The 24,330-nt window shown below is 28.1% G+C and overlaps 3 protein-coding genes across 7 annotated transcripts; 2 read left to right on the forward strand and 1 right to left on the reverse strand.

The window, feature by feature from the left end:
- Positions 1 to 489: 489 nt before the first annotated feature.
- Positions 490 to 4,373, reverse strand: ari-1 (E3 ubiquitin-protein ligase ariadne-1). Of its 2 annotated transcripts, none has more exons than XM_035083116.1 (8): positions 4,216 to 4,373; positions 3,380 to 3,680; positions 3,087 to 3,260; positions 2,925 to 2,990; positions 2,620 to 2,835; positions 2,001 to 2,558; positions 1,696 to 1,922; positions 490 to 1,604 (listed from the first exon to the last, which is right to left on the reverse strand). In XM_035083116.1, the coding sequence occupies exons 2-8, from the start codon at positions 3,587 to 3,589 to the stop codon at positions 1,523 to 1,525; spliced, it is 1,533 nt and encodes a 510-aa protein (XP_034939007.1). In that variant the 5' UTR covers positions 3,590 to 3,680; positions 4,216 to 4,373; the 3' UTR covers positions 490 to 1,522. The 2 variants fall into 2 exon arrangements, with proteins under 2 accessions (XP_034939007.1, XP_034939006.1); XM_035083115.1 differs by lacking the exon at positions 4,216 to 4,373 and adding an exon at positions 3,999 to 4,180.
- A 450-nt stretch (positions 4,374 to 4,823) lies between these two features.
- Aduk (Another Drosophila Unc-51-like kinase) lies at positions 4,824 to 8,563 on the forward strand. The gene is made up of 9 exons (XM_035083117.1): positions 4,824 to 5,992; positions 6,104 to 6,247; positions 6,416 to 6,567; positions 6,791 to 7,005; positions 7,120 to 7,346; positions 7,438 to 7,699; positions 7,803 to 8,003; positions 8,144 to 8,328; positions 8,418 to 8,563. The coding sequence occupies exons 2-9, from the start codon at positions 6,161 to 6,163 to the stop codon at positions 8,529 to 8,531; spliced, it is 1,443 nt and encodes a 480-aa protein (XP_034939008.1). The 5' UTR covers positions 4,824 to 5,992; positions 6,104 to 6,160; the 3' UTR covers positions 8,532 to 8,563.
- A 620-nt stretch (positions 8,564 to 9,183) lies between these two features.
- LOC118066799 (uncharacterized) lies at positions 9,184 to 22,606 on the forward strand. Of its 4 annotated transcripts, none has more exons than XM_035083129.1 (7): positions 9,184 to 9,682; positions 17,801 to 19,134; positions 19,279 to 19,451; positions 19,909 to 19,935; positions 20,711 to 20,965; positions 21,125 to 21,382; positions 21,492 to 22,606. In XM_035083129.1, exons 1-7 carry the CDS (start codon positions 9,598 to 9,600, stop codon positions 21,679 to 21,681), a joined length of 2,322 nt encoding a protein of 773 aa, XP_034939020.1. In that variant the 5' UTR covers positions 9,184 to 9,597; the 3' UTR covers positions 21,682 to 22,606. The 4 variants fall into 4 exon arrangements, with proteins under 4 accessions (XP_034939020.1, XP_034939021.1, XP_034939023.1 ...); XM_035083132.1 differs by lacking the exon at positions 9,184 to 9,682 and adding an exon at positions 15,890 to 16,233; XM_035083131.1 differs by lacking the exon at positions 9,184 to 9,682 and adding an exon at positions 15,890 to 16,197.
- Positions 22,607 to 24,330: the final 1,724 nt, after the last annotated feature.

The following is a 24,330-nucleotide window of genomic DNA, read 5'->3' on the forward strand; positions in this document are numbered from 1 at the left end:
TAATAAAATGGGACGAACTGAATTCATTCATTAGCTGAATGATTTTGAATTTTTATTCATTTACACAAGCAGTTAAATTATTTTTCAATTAGTCACTTTCTATCAACAACCATAGATTCAATTTACGCCAAAAGATGACAATTAAAAATTAATTCTTTCACGTGGGATTGCATAGATAATTTGAGCAAATTTATATATTCTTACATTCAATATTTATTTAGGACATAATCTACTCATCTTATTAAGTAAAAAGTTTACAATGATATATCAACGATGTTAAACTTTACTAAATGAATTTCAAAGACACTGGATACTAGTAGTATATCTTATGTATATTAATAACTATGTTTTTGTATTTACTTACAATGTACATATGTCAAATATGACTCTTGTGAATTATACACATTTGTAAATAATTATCCAATGTTGAACCATGGGAAACATTCTCATATGAATATTATTTGATAAAATAAAACATAGAAAGTTATCTTTTCAATTGATATAAGATAAACAATGGTGTATTTTTAGTATGATGATAAAAATAATTGTAATAAAAATACATAATTACGTATTAATATCAATAAAATTATATAATGTTTTTTGTATTTTTGAATTCCAAAAAACATAATTTATGATGTGACAATAGTAAGCGAAAAATTTTTAATGAATAATGAAAAGAGAGCTTAAATAACGTACATTATTATGTGAGGTATAGAATTAATATCGATCAAAAAAGGAGTGTTTTAAACAAGCTAGAATCAACTAGAGTGCTGGCTGTGAAATTTCTCAATTTTGAAAAAAAATAAAAATAATGAAACGAGTTAAACAATGAAATATATGATGTAAAAGAGATAACTACTAATAAAAAATACACAACAAACAAATTATTGCCTAACTTGAATCCCTAAAGCTCTATTGTACTTAGAAATATTATGTTTTTGATACGTCCATGTATTAATCCGATATAAAGCAAGGTAAATTCTTTTATGAAATTAATTAAATTTTCGATAGGAATATGAAATCTATTCATAATCCAAACAAAAATAACGGCCATTACAATTATTTATTTATATATAGTCACTTGCACTAATTTGTTACTATGTTATTGGCCGCTGTATCAAACACCATTAGCTAAAAGTTACATATCTATATTCGATTAATGATGCTGTTTTAACCGTTTCTCTTTCAGTTTAAGTATTTCCAACCGCCACTGTGTAAATATAATTGTTCATAAAACATTTTTAAAAATTCGATTCGAGAAATTAATTTATTACATTTATAAATTTAAAATATTCGATAATTTTGTTGAGATAATTATTTTCTAATTTCAATTGTGGGTCATCGTACTTCATAATCATCAATATTCTTTTTTTTTATTTTGTAATAAACATTTCCAAGACTTCATTTTAGCGACCTTTTCTATTTTTATTAATCTTTTTCCAGATTATCACAGATAAGGCGGTTACGGAAAATAAAAGAATTTCGTTACAATTAGTAAAATTGTAAGACGACAACTTTTATTTTATTCCATATAGTCCCACCAATCTTTTTCATATCCTTCATGAACGTGTTCTAGTAACACTTTCCTTCGGCTATCGCAATATCTAAAGAGACACATTAAAATATTAATGTCATTTAAAATGTTTCATTTTTATTAATCATTTATGACTATAATAATATTAAATTAATAATTACCTATATTTATCCTGAACTTTTTGTTTTATATCAGCAAGATTTTCGCTTGTAATATTCCTCTCAAGATATTCCGAAAGACATTCTGTAGCTCCTTCTAAATCTTTCTGGTTGTCTTCAAAAATCACAGATTGATTATTCTTTCGTAAGTAATAAGCAAATACGTAAGTGTATGTAAGAGTTTGTCTACATAAACATAATATATCTACTGCTTTTTTTAAAAACTGTACCTGAAATTGATTTTCAAGATGACGTGATTGTAATTAAAGTTAATGAAATGAAAATTAAACACATTTATTTGAACTTACTTCAATCCAGGACATATTATGCTGCTGCATTTCTTCCATTTTTTCTTTTACACTAGCATATAATTTACTCTCAAATTTAAGTGATTGTAAATGATTCATATATCTATTACAGTAAAATAGATATCTCTGTAAAGCCGACCTTGATTTTTGTTGTGTATCTCGAGCTGCTTTAGCTTCTTCTTCATCATATCGATTACAATTATACCAACTAGAACCATGTGGCTCCCAAGGTCCTAAACATACCCAACAAAATTCAGCCTTACAATTTTGATTTTTACAAATCATATGATTACAGCCTCCGTCTTTTTCAATAGTAACATTGCACTTAGGACATTCCTTTGTGTTAGCTGCAATCCAATTTGATGTTTCTGAATCATCATCGCATTTTTTGATCCATTTACGCAATAAACGACATTTAACAGGGTCATGCCAATTTTCACCACAATGAAAGCAAAATGTATGTCCACATTTACATGTGACTGGTTTTGATTCAACATATTGCACTTTAATAGCGCTATTACAATCAGGTGATGGACACCACCTCAATAATCTGTTACACTTAAATATAATTTATTCAGTTAGTATAATAATTCATTATAAATATCTATAAAACATTTACCTCAACAAAACTATTTGTGATGAGATGTTGATATTTTAGTTTAACTTTTGAATCTTTAACTAAACGCATTACACTAGCATCATCTACAAGTATGTCGCAGGCGTGAGCAGCACAAGCAATTGTTTGACCCACGCCTTCTTCCATAATTTTTGTTGTTAAATATTCACCCCAGCAAGCAGTACAAAAACGATGTCCACACTCTAGCCCAGTCATCATCTATAGCATTACAATTTATTTTTATTGCTAAGTAAAATAGTTAGATATTTGTAAATAATAAATTTTTATCAATTATTTGAAATACACACCGAACATGGAAGAGTGACAAAACAAATTCCACACTCTTCAGTACCATTTGTTGATGTTCTTCGTGTCTAAAAGTTGATAAAACACAAGTATTTTTGTAGAATTAATGTTAAAATGATGAAGTCTTATTTTTCAAAAAATTTATAGTTAAAAATGATCATTACTACTGTGTTCTGAGATGCCCTGGATGTTCTTATTAAAGATCCTTTTCGAAATGGATTGACAACTCGTGCTTCTGCAAATAATTTTTCTTGATCTCCATCATAAAAACGTTCCATTAATTTTTCTTTGTCCCATTTAAAATGATTCAATAAAATTCGCGTTGTGGTCGCAGGAATCTTGAAAAAAACATAAATTGTAAATTTTGAAATATTTGGACACACTTTTAACATGTTTGTTATCATCTAGAACCAATGATATTTTTATTAATAACAATTAAGCATCAAATTAAACATACTTCTACCACAGAATTAACTTCTTTGATAGAGTCAATCATGTGTTGAACAATTTCTTCAGTAGTTAAAACTTCAAAAGGATATTCATCAGCTTCGTTGGTGCGTTCTCGAGGATTTCCAGCCTCAATTTCCATAGCAAAATCAACATCATCACCACTCGATTCATTACCAGAATCTCCATCGTCATACAGAGTTTCTTCTTCTGAATCCATTGTTTTTTTTTTTAATTGATACAATTTAGGAGTATTTTATTATCTTGCCAGAGTTACCGGATTATTTTATTTTCTACTATTTACTTTAAACCTATAATATAAATATTTATAAATCAAATTATCTGTTTAACTCATGTCTATTATTACAAAGGAAATACTGAATAAATTTAGGGCAACTATTGGTTGATGCACAAAACATTGAATGGTTAAATGGAATAATGAAAATAACATTTTACTTGTTATAATAATTCTTAACACATTTTTGTAATAAATTTAATAAATGTAATAAACAAAAAGTTATGAATCACAGTGTATAAAGATGACAAAAATTTATCATGACCCTTGTGAGAATAGTACAAGATGATCGACTTCATCACATGACGTCATTTTGAATGTTGATAATCATTACCTAAGGGTTTTACACTTGATCCAAACATTTTACACTTAAACAACATGTAAGGTATTAACAAAATAACATTTAAATTAAATAATTAAGAAAAAATATGCTTTAATAATCAGTGTTTTTCAACGTTAAAACGCATTGAAGCTATACTACTCCAGATGAAGTTTACGAGACTACTGTCACGGAGAATGTATATGATATGACTAATGAAAACCAATCCTACCAAGCACTGAAAAAGGCACAACCAATGAATGCAATGGATCACAAGGATGTTATTCAATACTTTTCGTTTATCTTCATCTTCTTTAGTGTCATTAAAAATCACAATAAACATATGAAAAACGTTTAAAGTCAAACTCTGTTTGAACCAATGAGTAATTTTATTTGCGTATAATAATACTCTTTATGATAGTAATCATGTACACATTCTAAAAGAATATTTTCAGGTATATTTAGCAAACTAAAAATATTAATTAAATTATTAAATGTTTTTTTTTACTTTGATATTTATGTCCCATTACTGATAGAATTTAATTGGATTAAAAAGATTATTAAAATTATTTTATAAATACTTTTTACTAACTCAATAATTAATTCAATGGTGTAAAAAAGTAGAAATTAATGTAAGTTACGATCACAATACAACAAAAGAAGCACTAGATATGACAGAAATCAGCTGTTGATTACAAAGAAATAATTTCACCGTGAGTTTAGACAATGTAATAAAAAAATTAAATGTAATTTTAAAATCCTTTCTGTTTTTTATTGATAAAATTATTCGAAAGTGTTATGATAAAATTGCCTCTTAAAAAAAGCAAATATTATAGAAAACACTTTCTACTTCATCTACGTCAACAACTAATAAATTAATAGTACACCAAGTTATTTGAGAACTTGAATAAAATCACTTGTAAACTTACGTAAATAAAAAAGATTATTTAATTTGAAAAAACCAGTAAATAAATGTCCTAAATGTTCAAACGTCAAGAGATATAGGTATGACTAAGTTCACGGAAAAACGATAAGTGCCATTAATATTATTTTGATTCATTTCTGTTCTGTACTGTACTATTATTCTTATAATTCATTGAGCTTATATTTCCAAGGTAATTTAAATAAAAATGTATAGTAATTTGTACAAAATAAGCTCAATTACAAATAGTACGAATAACTATTATGAACCAATATTATCTGTTATCATCGTACAACAAAAAGAAAAGTTTGTTTGTTTGAGTATTTAAATGATCAACACATTATCTAGATAAATTTGACTAGTTTTGTGGATTTTACTATTTGCATTTACCTTTTAATTAAAAAGAAATAAGGTATGCTTATTGGATTTAATTTTCTATTCATAATCTTGCAGTAATTAATTGCATCAATCAAAAAGCACTGTGAATATTTTGATTCATAATTTTTGAATGTTGTGTTTATGTAAATAATGAAAGAGTGATATTTTTTTTGAACATTTTTGTGTATTTAAAATAAATTTATACTGATACTTGATTAACATTTATAACAATGTAAACACGTTTAGTTATAACAAATGTATATAAACGAAGAACCTAGTTAGCAGCGCCACATGGTGTTGAAATAAGTAAACTTATTGTGCATATAAGGTGATCATATGGTACCTTTACATATACAATATGTTGTACATGGATGGACGAAATTATTTGTTTACTATCGTATTATTATGTATTTTTTATGTGAACCATTTACACGTTTAAAAAAAAATTCATTATTCTTTGTATAAGTGTTTTGAAAATGAATAAAAAAAAATAACCTAGAAATACATTATAATTACAAACTTTAATAACAGCAACTGTTATTAATATTACATATTATATTTTTATGGTCGTTTTAACATAAAGGATGTCAAAAAAAAACAGATTATTAGTTAAAAGTATGATTATTGTGCCATATTTAATTATTGATAAACACCGATGATTATTCTTGTGGAATTATGTTAAAATAATACTCAATAGAGGTAACATTAGGTAAATTAATAAATTAGATTTTTTTATCAAAAGATGAGCCATCAATAAAGATTTTTAAGTAGTTTATAATAGAGATTTACTAATACAGTTGTATCGAAAATTCATTTTCAGAATTTCATTTTATTTAATTTCAACTAAAGTATATATAATTATCATGCATTTATCAAAATGACATTACCTACCTTAAATGATTATGTATCTCTTGAAAAAATTGGTTCAGGAAGTTATGCAACAGTTTATAAAGCATTGAAAAAGGTATGTGTTCAATTTAATTATTTACTTTGAAAATTTACGTGTAACAAACAATACTAGTATCATGTCGAAAGATGTTCATCTGTTAAACTTTCCTAAAATATCTGCTACAAACTTTTTACATTGACATTGATGATTAAAATTTATGCTTCATTTATTATTAATTTATAGGGTGGTAATCATGAAATGGTTGCAATAAAATGTGTTGAAAGTTCTACTCTTTCAAAGTCAGCAATCGATAATCTTCTCACTGAAATAAATCTTTTGAAAATTTTAAAACATGAACATATTGTAGAAATGAAGGATTTTTTTTGGGAAAATGGGTTGGTATAATTATTTTACGTTTATTATTGACAATTATCTTACATAGTAAAGTTTAAATTACCGGTTTAATGAACTCTTGGTAGTTTTTTGGTAGAAAGTTCTCATCAAGTACTTAATAATTCGACTCCTTTTTACTTCTCACTGATTAATATTAATCAAACATTTCCAACCATTTATACATATTTTATTAAAATTTATCCATTCATTTATTTGCACGTACAGGCGTATTTTTATTGTAATGGAATATTGTGATGGTGGTGATTTATCCGTTTTTATAAAAAAAAAGAAAAAGCTACCTGAGTGTACATGTCGTAAGTTTTTACAGCAATTGGCACTCGCTTTAAGATATTTACGATGTCATAATGTCTGTCACATGGATCTTAAACCACAAAATCTTCTTTTAGTCAGAAAGCCTACATTAAAACTAAAAGTAGGAGGTTTGTTAAATCAAAACATTAACATCTTTTTTTTAATTCAACATTAAATCAATAAAATATTTAATTATTTATAGTGATAAAAATTTTTAAAAATTCAATATTTTGTATAAATAGATTTTGGTTTTGCTCAATATCTAAGTAATAGTGAACGTAAATTTACAATTCGAGGATCACCATTGTACATGGCACCAGAAATATTACATAGTAATGAATATGATGCCAGTGTTGATCTATGGAGTGTTGGCGTAATAATGTATGAATGTCTGTTTGGTAGAACACCTTATTCTAGCAATAGTATTGACGAGTTAGTTGAAAAAATAAAAACTTGTCAACCAATTGAGGTACATCGATACTTTTTCTACATTCATTCATAAATAATTATCATAAATTTGTATTATTTAATTCATTTTTGAAATATTCAATTATAAATAGATCCCTAAAGATGCTCATATATCAACCGAATGTAAAGATTTACTTTTATCACTTTTAAAACACGATCCTTCTCAACGCATAAGCTTTGAGGGCTTTTTTGCTCATGACTTTTTAGATCTTGAGCACGCACCGACAGCAGAAAATTACGAGAAAGCTGTTAATTTGATTCAACGTGCTGTGAAAGCGGATGCAGAAAAAAATAGTAGAGAAGCGTTTCATTTTTATTGTGATGCTCTTAAATATTTTATTCCACTATTAATAAGTAAGAATTACGAAATTTTTAATAATATTTATCATTGCAATTATTATTGTGAAAAAATTAACAGAATATATGTATTTACATTTCAAATTGTCATAATTCTTAGATGAAACGGATTTACAAAAAAAAAAGTATTTACGAATACGTATTAATGAATACATAAATCGTGCAGAACAATTAAAACAGTCTTGTATTGACAGTAAAAATGATGATAGCCAAAAATCTTCTCAGTCGATAGAAAAAAATATGCTTCAATTGAATATAGCAACAAAAATTTTTTCACACTCATTTCCATTCAATGAACTCCGTAAGTATCGATTATCACTGTTAAAGTAGATTTATGTGTACAAATAATTTATCATGTGATGTAAAATTTGTGCATAAAATTACATCGCTAGTATATAATAATGTTTAATAACGGATGGAGTAATTAATTATCATTGATAGGAGCCCTCAGTAAAAGCACGTCGGATATGAAAGCGGCCCTAGAAATGGGTGAAGTTGCGGAGCAATATTTTGCTGAAGGAAACTATGTTCTTGCACTTGAAAAGTTCAAATCTAGTCTTGGAATTCTTGTGCGCGTGCTTGGTAAAGAGCCTCCCGGAAGAAGAAGAGATCTTCTCCATCAACAGGTAACTTTGGTCTTAGAAAATGACATGTAATAGTATTTTTTAATTAAATAAGGTCACTACTGATCACATACTTCTTTTCGTGTCTTCAGATTCAATTGTGGATGAAACAAGCTGAATGTACAAAAGGACTTCTTGCGACTAAAACAATGGGAGATTGTATAAATAAATCTTATGAAAGTCACGAACAATGTATTTTACAATAGAAATAGATTTCCATAATGGTTTCTCCAAAAAATATTTATATTATTTGATTAAATTATCTAAACATAGAACCGCTGTATCAATGATTGAATTTCTTTTTTAAAGTTAACGTAAAGGTAACGAATATCATAATTATAATTAGTCAACTTATTACCAAATTAAATTTTTCTTTTTTTTTAGAATTCAGGTAAAAAATTGCAGTAAAATAAGTATACACTCATATATAATGAATTTGTTTGAGTATTTTTATCAAAGTTCTTGTCGAATCTTAAGACATCATGGCGTCTTTAAGAGTATTGAACTAGTACATGTTGCGTTTGTTTGGGGGCGCTTTAAACAACACCTTAATACTTCCTGTTAGACGAGGGCATATAACGGGTGTATGGTTGCCCTGATGTCGTCATGGAAAATTTCCATTCTTAAGCATCTCCCCCCACTACTTTTCGCTCTCTTTTGTTTCTCCAACTCTCTCCCCCTCTTTCTCGAAAAACGTTAACAAACGTCTCCCCCCACTAGATGCTATAAAATTCTCTCCCCCCACCACGCGGTTATGTACTGTTTATATACCGGATGTGCGGCAACATCGCAATCGGTAAATACATAAGTGCAGTAGCGCGCTTTTATGATGGGTATAAAGAGTGGGGGAGAAAAGAAGTGGCAACGTTTCAATTCAAATCTGGTGGATTCCAAGTCCGCGGTGGTTCTTCGCATTAGGTGCATGTGTCGAACGGTCTATGAATTAGTAGTGTAAATCATGTTGCATCATGATTTTATTAATTGGTCACCTTAATCCTTTTGATGTTTATGTGATATAAAATGAAATAAAAAAATTCGCGCGCATGCGAGACCTAAGGACGCGCACACTGCTTATGTACCTCCCACCCGCGTACCTATAAGCCACCGCCAGGCAAATGAACGCACATGAAAATACGAAACATAAGAATGCTAAAGAAAGCGAGTTAGTAAGCGATGTGGTGTTGATAATTGTACCGTTTTTTACGCCAATGTCGTTGGCTGTCAGATGCAAAAGTGTCCTAGATGTAAGTGAGTGTCCCGTATTCGGGAATTATGTGTATGGATGTACAGTCTAACGAAATGGGCGACCGGAGTTTTGACGAGGACGTACAGATCGTGAGGTGTCACGTAGAGAAACGTAAGTTTAATGTTTTTTACTGTACATTAGAGACTGATACAACTGACATTAATTAACCTGTATATCCGGCCATGTGCTTCGTATCCTCTGATGCTCAAACTGGAATGAGTAACTTGCGCTATCCCTCCTACTTGACATTCCCTTCTGTTAGTTATGGCTATTGTGTTGCAGTTCGATAAGAGATATCTGCTGAAACTGATATATCTATTCGATTGCATAAATACAGATATATCGAGGGTATATTAAAGGGCATCCAAACATACCTCAGCGTTTTGTCATTCGTTAAGGCTAACTCGTTTCTCTATCTTTCTCTCTCTCTCTCACTCTATCACCATCTCTGTCTCTCTTGTTTTATCGTACTCGAAAAGCGCGCGCACGAGAGACAGATGATTAGCCGACCGCGTGGTATGATTGACATTTTATTCAAGAAATTACTATTTTTTGTATAAATGTTTATCGACAATTTAAATTTAAATACCATTAAGTATTATTGACATTCGTTTTTATCGGCAAAATGGTCGAAATTTTTGCTTTTTTACTCATTACAATTCAAAAAATTCTAAATAGGATATAAATTATTTACTTAACGTGATCTGTATTATATTTGTTGACAGCTTACACTTTTTTTGCCATTCAAAAAATACATAATCAAAATCTGCTCCTCGATAGAATAAAAAAATAATCGTATAGATTTTTATGATATTATATTCGTACATTTAATTTATTCTATTCAATTATTGTGTTATAAATAAATCAAATAAATTGGCATATTGTTTATTATTATTGATTTATTAGAAACAACATAACAACCGCATATTATTAGCGATTTTTTGTTATAAAAATAATTTTAACAGCTTTTTACTCAGTTATAAATATAATTGTTATTAATGAATCAAATGACACTCGATTTATTTAAATATAAATTTATTATATATTGAAAAAACGTGGTTAAAATTTCGGCTAATTTGGCGTCTTCAATCGTGTCATGGTTGTGTTATTTACATATAAATTTTTTTTAGGATTCAATTACAATGTTACATCGTGTAGCATAGGATTTTCGTAATATTATTCTATGCTGAGTATATATACATAACTGAGCATAGCATGGATGCGCACACGTGTATCGTATGTGCGCAGTAGACGCGTCAAACGTTCAATGTGCCGCTGGGATAACTATGTGCTTTCCAAGCCGGTATATAATACATAAGATATTTATGTATATATATATACATTATATAGCTTAATAATAAGTAATATAATGGTATCGCAATTCCCGAAGGTACCCGAGCTTCCCCGAAGTTCGTCTTTTTAGTAAACATAAATGCCGTATGGAACACGGCGCAATATATGATACGTCAGCAATAGCGATCTAACGACGCCATTTGCAATTTTACAGAGAAAATCTTATATGCAGACTGATTTATTTACTAACTATAAATTAGGCATATAGTTGGCATTTAAAAACAACAATTAATTTTATACAGAGTCGATCTAATAATTATTTTATTGGAGAATTATAAGAAAAAAACTCCTAGTAAATTGACCTTCAGCCCTCAACTTATTTACTTCTGCGCTTATTCGGGAGAAAGCAATTTCTTGTATTATGATTATAACATCGATGAGTCATGCAGTTACGTAATGTTGAAAGTATGTTTGATTTATATATTTATTTATTTTTTATTATATAGTTTAATAAGTCATTTAAAATTGTAAAAAATTTATTAACGCTATGGATTGTTTGTACGACGCCATCAGGGTGAACCCAATGGCTGTGTAAAACAACGTACATCCGGTTATCGGCCATTTTGTTATCAAGAATCTCCCTTCTTTTCCCGGCTACCCCTCGATACTTCCTTTATCCCCCCACTGTTTCGAATGAAACTACGCATTAATTCAGCATAGCAACAGCAGTGATAAACTGTTTCTATAAATAGATCTTTTACAGTGTTGCCAAAATGACTGGCCCAAGTCTCGGTAGAAATTTAGAAAATCCAAGGTCATACAAAATGGATGAAAAGTGGCAACACTGTTTTTAATGTAAAAAAAAAACAAAAGCTATAACCGAACAATTAATTTTTTGTCAACAATTGATTAATAATACATTTGTTTCGATGACAAAAAAATAACTAAACAAATGAATTTAAATTGCTCATAATTATTAATAGCTTTGAAAATGTAATTTTATAAATTCTTCAATAAAATATGCATAGATATATATGTAGAATCATCAACGATACTACTTAGAAATCCATAAATAATCGATGTACTTTTTAAAACTATTTTCAATCGATCAATTTATTATTCGTATTTTCTCGTGTAGGTGTTTCCGCATTTACAATTGTATGTGTTAGTACGTGATATTATATAGGAATAGGAGGCGTGCCCCGATATGCATTAAATCCGGCAACGTCGCTGTCGTAAATCATGATTAAAATAATAAGTATAATAGAGTACATAAGTAGTACATAGGCCCTAGATATATAATGGGCTGCGCCGGAGTACGTAAAATAGGTCATTGGCTGGGTTTCTGCGCATCTTTACTTTCCCCACTACTTATTTATCTACCCCTTCCTCTATAAATCCAGTCGATCCAGACCTTGGCGGGGGAATCACCTGAAACCATTCTATGTACTCTTCTTGCGTTTGCCAATCTTGGCATTTTGCCTGAAAGAGCATATCGACCGAGCGTTGTTGTCACATTGTACGAGATCTTGGACTGGTAGTGTTTATATATGTATATGTACACACACACACATATATACATGTATGTATATATTAACACTTTTTGAGCTGTATATACTCTGTTGCCGAGTCCATGTTACACGATGTCACACAGCCACCCTTTTATATTTTGCTTTATTTTTGAGAAAGGTCACGAATAGTTGAATATTTTATTCACTCTATTATATTGATAACAAGATTTTTTTGCCGTTGAAATTTTAATTTTTTTGCAAAAAATAATAAAATGTTTATTAATTTAAATAATTACTTTATTAGTCTGGTGTCACATATTTCAAGTAATTTTTGCAATTTAACTATTTAAATTCAATTCATTTAGACATAAAATTAGATAAAAAAAATTAATATTATTAACATTTTGATTACTAGGATACTAGTACCTTTTTTTTTTTATTTATTCAATTACTAAACCTTTATTTTTGCAGCATTACATCGTCATTTTTTTTTTAAATAGGAAAAATTGTAATTAGTTTTTTGTACTTGAAACTAAAAGCAACAGCACTGTTTATTTAAAATCAATTTATATTTTGATTACTTTACTGTACTTACATAATGTTTCCTAATGACTTTTTTTAAAATTAAATCTTTAATTTTTTATTAGATAGAAAAGTGTGAGTCGGATATTTCAAGTGATGATATCATCTTTGAAGACTGGATAATTATGTTCAATAATAGTTATATTTACGCATAAATACGTAATTAAATTGGAAAAAATAGGCAGGTTTAATTATTTGAGAATTTACAAAAATGAAATTACTTTATAACCAATATCATACTTCTCTGAAATATACAGTAGATAGAAAGGTTATGACCGATAAATAAAGATTAATGATAATTTTAAAACCCATTGAAAATGGGGTATTTTTTGCAAAAAAATTTTACTTTAACTTTATTATCGGAAAATCCCGATTTTCATTTATTTAAGATTTTTTACAACAAAAATTTGAAGTGATTTGAGGTTAGTAAAGCCCAGCCTTAAGGATGTACGAGCGTTAATTTTTTCACGGTAGAATTTTTTGAAATTTTGATATTCGATTCATTTTTTATAATAAAAAATTTTGTGAAAATTTCAGCACAATTGTGTCGCTAGTTTTCGAGAACTATTAATTTGAAATTAATTTTTTTACACAGGCTCTTATGAAGATCACGTGATATCTTGCTAAATCTGCATTTACCTACTAAGTGGTAATACAGTTTTAATAATATATCACCTGATCTCCATAAGGCTGAGCTTTACTAACCTCGAATCACTTCAAATTTTTTTCGTCAAACTGGGAATTTTTTATTTGTTTTTTTTCATGTGAAAAATATCTAGGGATATCTAGAAAAGTGGTATACACATCGGAAAACAAAGATTTATAGTACAAGTGCAATAATAGTCGTAGAATAAATAATTTTTTGAGTAAATTTCGAGGTGTCATGGCGGATGCACTTATCGTGAGCCCTTCACTGAAAAATTATTTATTTTACGTTTATTATTGCACTTGTACCATAAATATTTGTTTTCCGATGTGTATACCACTTTTCTAAATATCCCTAGATATTTTTTATGTAAAAAAAAACAAATAAAGAATTCCCAATTCGACGAGAAAAATTTGAGGTGATTTGAGGTTAGTAAAGCCCAGCCTTAAGGGAGCGTTCCCAATAGAAAAATAAGACGTTAAACGTAGGAATAAGGAATAAAACGCAGGAATAAGGAATAAGAATAAAACATAAGATTCGTGCACAAACATACATTAAACATATCATGTAGCAAGGTTAGAAAAGTGTTTCCATGTATTAAACTAATTAAGAGTTCATCATCCTCTTTAGTAACTGATATTTCACTATTCTCAGTCACCATTTTTGTTATAATAAACACGACAATTTGATCGTCTCAGTACATGTACCACATCAAACGTGAAAATATTTCTTATGCTTAAACCGTCGTGTTCCTTATGTTTCAACCGTTACGTTTTATTTCTTATTCCTACGTTTTATTCCTATGTTTAACGTTTTATGTTTCTATTGGGGACGCTACTTAATATCCTTAAAAATAAACAAAAGACAATTCTTAGTCTGCCAACCACATGTCTGAAGCTTAAATTTTATACTTCGTAAGAAAAAATGATTTTTCCCTGGGGAATTCCAACAAATATCATAACTCATTTGTTTGGGCTTAAACACTACTTAAAGCCTAAGTACTTATCTCCAAAAAAAACATATGAATCTAAATTCTAAAATTCATTTTTATTATTCCAACAACAATAGTTACGAACACATGTTCTTATAAATTGAAATAAAAAAGAGTATTTACATAGGATGGGAATTTTTTTTTTTTTAATGTTTCTGGTGATTATGGAATAGGTCTATTAGGAAATGACGATTGGAGATCTCTAGACAGCAGTAGCTACAACTAGTCCAGTCAATATAGGAGGCTTGGCTCCATTTGTCTTGAAAATTTTTGTACAAAGGGCAATTTTTAATTTTCTAATGTCAAAATATCCGTAATGACCTGTAGAAAAAATGTGCCCAAAAACGAAAGTGCGCTGATTTTTTTTTATATGATTTTTTCGCATTTTAGTGGTCCCGTGTATCTAAGCGAGACAGCACTATAGGCGGCACCACGCGCTAGAGAAGGACATAACTATCGGAATGAAAAAATCGTATTTTCGATAAAAAAAATGGAGTTTTCTTGTTCAATATTATTTTATTAATTATTTGATGAACAAAAAAACCTACAAAATCATCAATTTCTTAAAGTTGGTAATTTTTTCATTTATTTATAAAAATTTGTTTTTTTATTTATGTATAAAAAATTTCTTCATTATAGTAAATAATATATTTATTTATTATATTCATTCATTATTTATTTACTTATTTTAGGCAAATATTCGACCCAAAAAATAAAAAAAAAATATCAAATTAATATAATAAATAAATATATTATTTACTATAATGAAGAAATTTTTTATACATAAATAAAAAAACAAATTTTTATAAATAAATGAAAAAATTACCAACTTTAAGAAATTGATGATTTTGTAGGTTTTTTTGTTCATCAAATAATTAATAAAATAATATTGAACAAGAAAACTCCATTTTTTTTATCGAAAATACGATTTTTTCATTCCGATAGTTATGTCCTTCTCTAGCGCGTGGTGCCGCCTATAGTGCTGTCTCGCTTAGATACACGGGACCACTAAAATGCGAAAAAATCATATAAAAAAAAATCAGCGCACTTTCGTTTTTGGGCACATTTTTTCTACAGGTCATTACGGATATTTTGACATTAGAAAATTAAAAATTGCCCTTTGTACAAAAATTTTCAAGACAAATGGAGCCAAGCCTCCTATATTGACTGGACTAAACAGCAAGCAAGCAGACAATCAGTCGGTATCGTGACAAGGCCGTGGAAGAGTGGCTAAGGTAGAGTTGGCGATGAGTCCAATGAGTCGTCGACTCTGTTCATTCGGCGACACTGTAGTTTCTTGCAGTCTTTTGTATGCAGGTCTTTAAGTCGAAAATGTGAACCGACCGGGATCAAGTCCTCGGGTTTTCTAGACAGGCCGATCCGTTGTTCGGAATCGTGCACTGTCTTAATAAAATCGTTTGTCGTTTTTTGTATACTTGTGAAATTTTTTAATTGTGACAAATAACACTTATATAAATAGGATATTGTCGAAAAATTTGTCTTTATTGGTACTCGTAAATTATATTGTAAATTATTAAAGTTTTAACGTGTGTTTTCAAGTGAAGTATTTAGTGTCGTATGATGTCTATGAACGAGTGGATGGGTGCGTAAACGCCAGTGCATTATCATGTGATAATGTGTACGTAATAATATTAAGTCAAAAAAACTCAAAAAAAAATCGTCAATTATAACAATGATTTTCTGAAAAATTTTTAGAAAGTAAACATAAGCCAGGAATGTGCTCTCTCTCTCTTACTTAGAGATTATTGTTTAGAGTGTGATTATTATTTAATCATCTGTTATTTTCTTAGTTGATTCACGGTGTTAAAATTTTTTTTCCAACATTTGACGCCATGTCTTTTTCCAATATTGCTTTGGTCTGTCGATAGATTATTGATTCGTCTGAACGTTTCATACCAGGTGGTCGTATTGAAAAGGACAAAACATAATTACATAGCTGCAGTGTATTTATTTACTTATCTCATTCGTTAATTATTAATATATATGTTTGAAAGTATTATAGCATTCAATGTAATAACTGTACTTGCCAACCTATTTAAATATAATTTTGTTATGAAAGACTCAAAATGATGATATTTTCTATTTATTTGAAAATAAAAAATAATATTTGCAAGTAAAACTAACATTATTTGAAAATAAATTATTCAAATTTCATTAATGATACTTATTAATTATACAAATAATAGTTATTTATGTAACTTAATTGTCATTTATATTTAAATCAAACTTATCATGTATGATTGTTATTTATAAAGTAATTCAGAAAATATCTTTAGATTTTTTTTTAATAGTGAAGTAAATGATATAAATTAAGAGGATAATTGATAATAATTTGTGTGTATATAATATTTGAAATTATATGATTTTCTTCAAGAATGATCAGAAACCTTCCATGTATGCTAGGGTGCTTGGCCTCTTGAGTGATTGGTTGTCGTCACAGTCATTTATTAAAAAGTATTTTTAAATAATTTAAAATGTATTATTCATTATGATTATTTAGAAAGTTTCATTAACTCTATCATATTTTACGGCTCTTTATTCATTTTAACTTAAGTTAATTAAATAATGAAAATAATTAAATTTCTAGATTACTCTATAGATAACAACTAGAACAACTAAATAAATATTCATATTATTGATTTCTAATTAATTGTCAGTGTATCATTACTACTTTTAAACAAGACAATCTATACTAGGTGTTATAAAATGTATCATTTGTTAGGTTTTATTCTAGTGATTGATATGAAATTTTCTTTAGGAAAGTTTTATATTTTTATTTAATTGTTATAATTACATGTCTTTGATTATGAAAAGATCATTCAGATCTTTAATACATTTAAAATTGATTAGCTGTTAATTTAGATATACTGAGATGTAATTATAAATAAGATAAAAATATTTCTATTAATATTTACACTAAAATTAAAATAAATTTAAACTCAGTTGTTTAATAGAAAATTATTTCAATTCATAACATGTAACTTATGATCTGAGAAATTTTTCTACTAGGTCAGAGTTAAATGGAAAATTAATATCATGATAAATTCATATTCTGGTCTACCTACTTTCTAAAAATAGTGAAATACTCATTTGATTCTAAATTAAAAGTATAATTTAGCAAAATAATGATAATAATAGTGAAGCACTGATGACAAATATGTAATATTTATATTTCATGATTACAGGGACATTTGATAAGGTACCTGTTAAACAAGAACGACCAGATGAAGCGGAAATCCGGGAATTGGCTGCCAAAATGGTGGAAGCAAACAAGGCGAAAATGCAGGCTGCGATACCAGTGGTACCACCAAGACCAGCAGGAGTACAGTCTCATCTTCCGGGTATTCTCGGGTATTTAACAAAAAAACCAAACGAAGGAACACCTCCAGTAACAAAATCACCTTTAAGTGTTGATGGTAAAGTACCACTTGATGATGAAAGTCAACGAGGAAGATTTGGATGGGTAACATTTGATAAAACTCACATACCATATATTTTCCGTGGTGGTGAAAAATATTGTGCTGTAAGGATATTGGAGGCGAAGCTACTAAATAAGTACCTGAATTATCTTCATTCAGACATCTACAGTTGCACGTGCATTAAAAGTTACTTCATAACTGAAGCTGAGAGTAAACTACTCAATGAAATTAACACAAAACATTGTGAAGGTCAATTTGGCAAAGAACAATTCACATGGAATAAAGATTTAGTTGTAAGATTATCTGATGCCAAGGAATTTTACACATTTCTTGATGTGTGTTATACTAAACTTACGAGTCAAAATGTTGGTGCAGGACAAAAAAGTGATAAATGTGGATTTATTCGTATAAATAAAGAATCCGTCGTTCCATATACAGTTAAAGACAATCTCAAGTACGTTCCCCTCTTTTATTTTGAGGGTGAAACGGACAATTTAAAGCTTAAAGCTGAAAAACTTGAGGGTTGGGACTTATCATATTTAAAGTTTTGTTGCAAAGTACAGGGTATACGTAATGAATTGTTTGCAAGTGAAACATGTTCGGTGATAAGTCTGAGTGACATTAAAAGTTATTTCCCTCCGGGAACTGGTTTTGAAGATTATTGGCCTAGTAAAGTGATGGATTCTCAGTTATTTGTAAGTGGAAAAAGTGGTGCAAGTGCTGGTGGGTGGACTAAACAACCACCAGCACCTCCATCAGTGTCTAAATCAGTGCCGGTGCAAAATAATTCGGTCAAAACTCAATTAAACTCACGACCGGCCATACAAAACATGTCCACAAGAAATAATACTGCAAGTACAACATTGCAGCCAGTTAATCAGTCTAGATCTGTAGTAACAACACATCCAACACATGCATCACCCAATGCTGTTTCATCAGGGCGAACATCGACAAATGCTCAACCGATGTTAAGTCCTATGCCAACTACTCTAAATGGATGGTCTGGATTAGTTGGTGGACAGACGACCTTCCAGGCCACTAGCGTTCCTCAATCAAGTCCCGTCATTCGAATGCAAAATTCATCTCTTAGTATCCATAATGTAAGTTTACTACATGTTAGTTTCATTATAAACTCTCTTTTAAGATATTTTTGAATATTTGATAAGTTTAAACTAAAAATAAATAGAAGAAGAATGAAATTTGTGTGAAAAATTGATAAATTAAATGGATGTTTTTTTTAACAGGCTATTAATACACCCAAAACGTATCAACAGCAATCAAGAACACGAACAACTACTGGTACTACAGCTCCAGGACAATATCCAGTTTATCCTGTTACGACGATGCAAACAATACCACAGGCACAACCACCGCCTTTGGTACGAGCTACGGCACATTCTAATCAACCAAATCTGGGGTAAAATACTTGTGATTGTATTATTATTATTATTTCTTTATTTGTTTTTTTTCATAGGGATATGCAATTTGATACTTTATCTATAAATTTACTTCTTTTTTCATTTATGAGATTTGGAATTTTATATTTAAAAGATGCTGAAATGTTTAACAATTAACACTGGAACGGAGTTCGAAATTTAAATTATGGTTTACATATAATAATGAATAAATTATTATCAGTTTGGAAAATTATCTCTGTGTCATAAATAATTAATTGAGCATGAGACCCAATAAAAACGTAGAATTTGTCATTTTTGTTTATTCTAATTTGAGTAAGCCATATTTTATATATATATGCACTCCTTTCCTAAATATTTTCTCTTTTTTCAATTTTATTGCAATTAAAATAGCTATCATGTAGTTTTTATTATCCTAATTGTCCTTGTACAAACAAAGTTTTGATTTTTTTCGTATAGTTATCCAACCTATGGGAAGGATGACTGGTGAGTTCCTGCATAATGTATTATAAACTCTAAATACAGTCGTTAAAAGTTAAAGCATGGTTATATTTTCCTCTAATAATTTAATCCTCTAATACATTCTATAATACAATTATGATACTAAATATAAATCTAAATCAACGAGTGAGAATTGAAAAGAAGTTACAAAAAAAAATACTTTAATATAATTTATATCAGTTACCATTGAATTTCGAATAGACAAATTGTTTTTTTTTTTTTGGAATTAAATAAATAAGTGTAGAAAGTTTTATGATGTAGATATGTTCAATTATTTATACCTATTAATAATGAAATACATACAGTATATGCAATAAATGAATTAAAATGGTTATAAAAGGAAATGTATTTTTTTTTTTCATATAAAACAAAAGTAAAATTAAATTTTGATTAAAATAAAGAAATTGAATGTAAATTATGAGGTGCTTTTTATCAGAGCCTTTTCCTAATTAATTTTTTACTACATTTTCAATCAATTAATTTTAATTATATCTTTTTTATTTAAATCTTCAGTATGATTATATTTTTTGATATTTTTGTATAAAATATGTATGCAAAATTTGTAACAAGCGTGTAAGAAAAATTGGCATGAGAAGGTGCAGATCTTTTTTATATTAAAAAATTTTTATCAAATCATTTATGAAGAATCTTCGTTAAATGTGACGCTTTAAATAGTATGTTTTATCTTCATTTAATATATAATATATATTAAAAAAAAACTTCTTATTTGAATTAAAAGAATTTTTTAAATGTATTTTAGGGTTGCATCGACGTATTCAACACCAAGTTTAACTGTACCAAATGCTGTGAGTGCTAATACCTATCCACAAATGCTCAATTTAAGCACAGAGCAAGTCCAGGCTCTGCTACATCCCCAAACATCCGCTTCGGCCTTGATGTCTCATCCACAGAGGCATACTCCACCTGCTCATAATTCACATAATAATTCATCGCATCCAAAACATGCATATCCACCGCCTCTTATACCTGTTAATGGTAGCTCGAACAATACAAGGTATAAAACTCAATTTATTAGTTTCATTACGTTAAATGATAGTAAAAAATTTTGCGCTTAAAAACAAACTACAAGTTGTTGAAATATTTTCTATAAATTTAATAATTATGTTTTTTCTTTTAAATTATGAGTAATAATTTAATAAAATTTTCATTACAGAGATCCTCGTGCCAGAAAAGCATTAATTCCCATTGCGGAAACTATGGCCTCTACATGTCATGTTCCACCGTATGGCATTCAAAAAGCTTTAGTGGAAGAAAAATTAGTACCTTGCATTAATTTTAAACCTTACGTTTATTCAGAACTTTTAATGACGTTACCCGATTTTGTATCACAGTTTTTTCCTGCTTGTGATATTAATAATTGTAGGCATGTGTTAACTGAAGTGCTTGGAGTTGATTTATATCAAGGAAATAGGTAAATAAATGATTATTTTGAAGAAAAATATTAATTTTTCTTTTAACTTATGGTCGTTATTTCTACTTAGCTTTTAACAATGTACATTAATTTATTCATTTATTGTCAGATTACAAATGAAAAAATTAATGGAAGCTGGTAAATGCTCGTCCATGACGGAAGAATTACCGTTAATTCAAGTGAGAAGTATTATGAAATATATGCCACAAATGAAATATATGTTTCGAAATATGGCAATACCTTCTCCAGCTCATTCGACTGAAGATCATATGGCGAAAAAACGTCAACGTACAAGCTAGGATTGGCTCCAGCCTTACTGGCCCACCTACGATTACTATCATTCGGCATTTTAAAAAAGTGTCGATTGTTAAGTGTCGCGTGTGGTAAAGTGGCACGTGCTGTGTTTTTCCTGAAAAAATTATTTATTTATTTTTCTTTAAAATGAGAAATGGCTTGATGAAATAATAATATTAATAGTAATAATAATGATATTGATAATAATAATAATAATAATGGTAATGATAATGACAAGGAAATTAATAATAATAATACTAATAATAATTAAAAAATAAAAAGAGAAAAACAACAAAATTGAACTACATAAAAGTGGTGTAATCAAGACATCAGGACAGTTCGTGCCTGCACGTAAGGCTTACCTCAATGAGACAACAAATATTGTGACATAGAAAATGCCGCCAACATTTAAATCAATTTCATTTATTTATATTTGTTGCTATATTAGTATTATGAGCCATTGATGAGGTATGTTCAGTACTATTTTAATATTTTGAGAGAATCTTATGTTTATATAGAATGAACGAAATAAATAAATGATATACTTTTATTTTTCATCGTATTTAATTTAATTGTTGCTTTTCACATACTATTGTATGATTTTTTTCTATTAAGAAATTCGTTTATTAAACGATGAGTTGTAAATATTATGAATTTATGGTTAGAATGATGTAAATATTAATAATTAAAGTGTAAAATTTTCCAGTCAGGAGTGAAAGTCCAAAGATTTGCATCAATTCATTTAGTAGAATATTTAGATGTTGAAAATAAAGACATCATTGATTGCATATCTGACCAAGTGGTTTTTCACTTAAATGCAAGAAATAAATAATTCATCAAGTTCCTAATTATAATAAATGTTAATGCAAAAAACAAAAAAATAAACAACAATAAAAAATCAATAACGTGGCGCATTATTATTTGTCATTTTTCTCAAAGATTATTCTATTTGATGAAAATACAAAATTATATAATCATTCCATTTAAATATTCTCAAAAAAATATCAATTGTTTTTTTTTCAAATTACATTTGCATTTTATCTTTTAATGACGATAAAAAAATTTTTCAATTTTTTTTCTCAATTTAAAAATCAAAATGTGTATATAATCCATTCCATTTACAAAATCATTAATATATGGCTATATAAAATTTATATATTATTATATAGTAAGCAGTAAATATAAATATAATTATCAACTGGAAATAAAAAAAGTTGTTATTTAAATTATATAAGATCTCATGGTTATATAAGACACATTGTCTTTTGAATTTTGAGATCACTTAGATCTAATAAAAGAAAATGAAACGAATGTGCCACATTTCAGTGTATTTTTATTGTGTCATAGGGGGTGTATATTCTGCCTTTTATGACTAATCTTTAAAAAAAAAAATTGAATGTAAAAAAAAAGAAAGAAAAATGTTCAAATCTGTATATTTTTCAAGTAAACATACATCAATGTAAAACGGATGGCTGTTCTGCGTATATGATTATTTGTATGACAAAATATCAATTTTATCTTAATTTCAATTCACAAACATCAGTTAATTATTCATTTTAAACATTATAAAAGCTTTAAATAATTTTTTTTATTGTAAAATTATGCTCAAGCCAGTATTACAATACTTTGATTCACTTTTATGTGTAATGAGTGATAAAAAAAAATTACAAAATTTCTCTATTTTCAGCAAAAAATTTAATGATTATATGTTTGGATATTGAAATATTATTTTAAAATAAAAAGGGCAAAATAAAATTATATGCAGCATAAAATAATGACCTTAATTATAACTCTAATGTTGGTGGTTATTATGTAATATTTTTCTTTTGTAATTAAATTAGGTACTAAAATGATATTTACATGGAAATTATACATAAAGTATAAAAAATGTAGACGTGTAAATTATCTTGAATATAATTGACAGTCTTTGAAAAGACACTGTAAAAATAAAAAAGAAACTCTAAGTTTTCATACTGAAAACATGTGTATATACTGAGAGAGTGAGTGAGAGAGAGAGATTGAATATAATTAATCCACGTCTCCTGTTACGTGAATTTTTTATAAATATAAATGTTTAAATATGAAAAATTGCTTAGATTATCTGTTACAGTAAAAATGGTATATTTTAATATTTATAAAAATTATATTCAGTAATTCTGTCATTTAGAGAACTCTATTGCCATTGAAAAGACTACGACAGACTAGGATCTGTAGTTTTATTAGGTTTTATTTTTTTATTTTTATTTCATCATCATATAAGTATACTGTTAGAAATATTTGTGTGAATAATACATTCAAATTCTTTGAATGTCAAATAAAAATGAAAAACTTAAATGAATTGTGTGATTTTGATTGTTCACTTTATAAGAAAACAGAAAATCGAAAAAAAATTTAATACTTTTGTAATATAATCCGGCGTAAAAGTGTTAAATATATTAAGTATATTTGCATAATAATCGTTCTTTTGATTACATGCTTTACGCTCGTAGTGATTTCTTGCATTATTTTTATAAATTTTAGAAAACAGTACTGTATTAACTGAACTAACTCAAATTTTAATTTAATTCATTCATTTTTGGAACAGTTATTCAATTAAAAATTCTTTAATTAATTTAAACAAAAATTTTAAAAAATCGAAGAGAATGAGAGAATAA

The sequence above is a fragment of the Chelonus insularis genome, unplaced genomic scaffold (genome assembly GCF_013357705.1).
Source record: "Chelonus insularis isolate UGA/USDA-ARS -01 unplaced genomic scaffold, ASM1335770v1 contig_355_pilon, whole genome shotgun sequence".
NCBI lineage: Eukaryota > Metazoa > Arthropoda > Insecta > Hymenoptera > Braconidae > Chelonus > Chelonus insularis.